The sequence below is a fragment of the Solanum tuberosum genome, unplaced genomic scaffold (assembly GCF_000226075.1).
Source record: "Solanum tuberosum cultivar DM 1-3 516 R44 unplaced genomic scaffold, SolTub_3.0 scf01032, whole genome shotgun sequence".
Classification (NCBI taxonomy): domain Eukaryota; kingdom Viridiplantae; phylum Streptophyta; class Magnoliopsida; order Solanales; family Solanaceae; genus Solanum; species Solanum tuberosum.
Window position 1 is genome coordinate 22,529 of NW_006239945.1, and position 2,764 is coordinate 25,292.

At 29.1% G+C, this 2,764-nt stretch overlaps 1 protein-coding gene across 1 annotated transcript; it reads right to left on the reverse strand.

Moving 5' to 3' along the window:
• Nucleotides 1–1,539: 1,539 nt before the first annotated feature.
• Nucleotides 1,540–2,153, reverse strand: LOC102590521 (ethylene-responsive transcription factor ERF017-like). Its single transcript, XM_006367823.2, has one exon. The coding sequence runs from the start codon at nucleotides 2,147–2,149 to the stop codon at nucleotides 1,667–1,669; it is 483 nt and encodes a 160-aa protein (XP_006367885.1). The 5' UTR covers nucleotides 2,150–2,153; the 3' UTR covers nucleotides 1,540–1,666.
• Between the last annotated feature and the right edge of the window lie 611 nt (nucleotides 2,154–2,764).

The following is a 2,764-nucleotide window of genomic DNA, read 5'->3' on the forward strand; positions in this document are numbered from 1 at the left end:
TAAGGGCTCGTTTGGTGTGAGGGATTAGAAATAATAGTGATGGGATAAAAAAAAATTATGTTGTTTGGTTGGCAAGTCCGGGATAACTTATCCCGGGATTAATAATTAGTACCGGGATAAGTTATCCCTCCCCATGGGTGGTATAGTAATCCCGGGATAACTTATCCCGAGATAAAATAGGTAAATGACAAATATGTCCCTTTAAATCCTTTTTATACATCATTTTTTACATTTATGTATATTTACATTTTTTTTAATAATATTTACTACTCCTTATTTTTATGATAATTATACATATTTTTCTATTAAAAAATTATACTATATAAATATAATTTTTATTTATGAATTTATTTGACTAATTCTTATGTTTATTTTATTTTGATTTCTCATAAATTTTCTTCTCTTTAATAAACTTAAGAGGGAAGTTCTATTTTTAAGCTAAATAAGAAAAAAGTTATATTTTTAAATACACATGGTACTTATCATGGGAATACATAAACAAAAATATTTAAGTTAAATAAAATAAAAGTTTTATTTTAAAAAATGAATAACTAAAGCTCACAAAGAAATATTTAAAAAGTTTAAATAAAGTGAAGGGTAATTTTGTAAACAAACAACTTGTTATTAAAATTTATCAATATATATTATTTTGAATATAACAAACCAAACACTCAATAAGAAATAATCTCAGGACAACTTATCCCATCATAACTAATCCCAACATAACTTATCCCAACATAACTTATCCCATCATAACTCATATTCAAACCAAACGACCCCTAAAAGTACAAGGGCATATAAGTTACTCCCTCATTCCCATATTAAATGAAAACTTTCTTTTATATGATAATTAATCTTAGAATTTTATGTTATTTTAAAAAAAAAAATGATACTTATAATATAATATAAGATAAATACAAAAGGATTTAAAATAAAATACCCCTTTAACTATTAATAAAATACCCATTTTAACTATTTGAATTAATAAAAAACGTAAATTAGTAAAAACTATTTGAATTAATAAAAAACTATTATTCGTCTATCTTTTAACCTCCAAATATTCAAATGTCAATCTTTTCGACCTCCAAATATTCCCTATGTCAATCTTTTGGCCCTATTGCTCTTATTTTCAAGAGCCCAAATTTTAATCCTGATAACCAACTTCATTTATGATGGGTCGATTATATCACCCTATGATTATTTTAATTTAAATTAATTAAACAACATTTACTACCAGATTTTACTCCTCCAATATTCGATCCACCTGTAAAAAATTTCATTTCAAATAACCCAGATATGTAATTAATGAATTCATTAATATTATTTAGGAACTAGGCCGTTAGAAAGGAACATTATAAGTCAAAAAATTGACGTTAGAGATATTTGAAGGTCAGCGACGATAATTTTGTACCAATTTGAGGAACATTTTAGATGGTTTTCCATATTATATTTTTTAACATTTGCTGTTAATTAACAATTCAACACGATACATCATACATGCAAACGCATACACTTGATTAATAATAATATATAAAAACAAAAAAAAAGGAAATTGACTTTTAAGTGGATACAAGCTAAACTTGGATAAATTTTAATCTAGTCCAAATACAACCACGTAGAAATAAGCAGTAAGTTGGAACAAAAGGTGTTTGAATTAATTAATCCATCAAAAGGACCACATTCTAGCACTATCAAACAAATCATCATGCAACACTACTTCACCATGATCTAAAGAAGAACATTCAAACTCCAAATCATCTCTAAAAAACACACTCTCCACAGCTGCTGATCTGCCGTGGTCTACGGCATCATCAGCAGCTGCAGCAGACTCTTCTCTAGTACTACGTGCATGTCTCGATGCCTCAACTTGAATTTCCGAAGGTGACAACAACTTATGATCACCATCACACGAAATAACCGGTGGATCGTCCGGGAAATTAATCATCGCGGACGATCCACGCAAGCAAACCACCGCTGCATCATAAGCTCTAGCCGCTTCTTCCGCCGTATCGTAAGAGCCTAACCATATTCTGTCACGGCTTTTCGGTTGCCGTACTTCAGCTACCCATTTTCCCCATTTTCTCATACGCACACCCTTGTAACGATCCCCTTTCACTTTTTTCTCTTTGCTTACTTTAGGCCGCACCATTTAATTAATTATAATTGGGTAAATGGAATGATTATTTGTGTATATATATATATATATATATATATATAAGAAGAAACGTGGGATGAGAATTAGAAGGACACGTAAGTTTTGATTATTTAAGACTTGAGTTTGTTGGACGGAAACATGTGTGTCCATATCGTGGCGTTTCGTTTTCATTTTTCTAAAGGATGATTGACACGTGGGGATCACCGGCTAAATTTCGGCTATATGAATAATAATACTAATATTGTTGACTAATTGCCGTTGGAACCTCCACCCATTTTCCTTAATCCTTTATTAAATTATGTATTAACCCAACTTAAAAATTTATTTTTAACCTCTCCGTCCATTTTGTTTATTCAAAATAGTTACAACTCCCAACTTTATTATTTTATATCTATTTTATTCTTGTTATTATTTATTTTTCAATATTTTGATGATTAATATATAATTATAATTACTAGTATTTATTAAGAAATGTGTCAAGTCAAACACCGAATAAGTAAGGTGGACGGAGGAAGTAGTATTATTTCTTGGATTGAAACAATACTCTCTAATAATATCAGAGTAAATAAGTTAGTTTTTTAACAATATATTTTATCACTCTGTTACTAA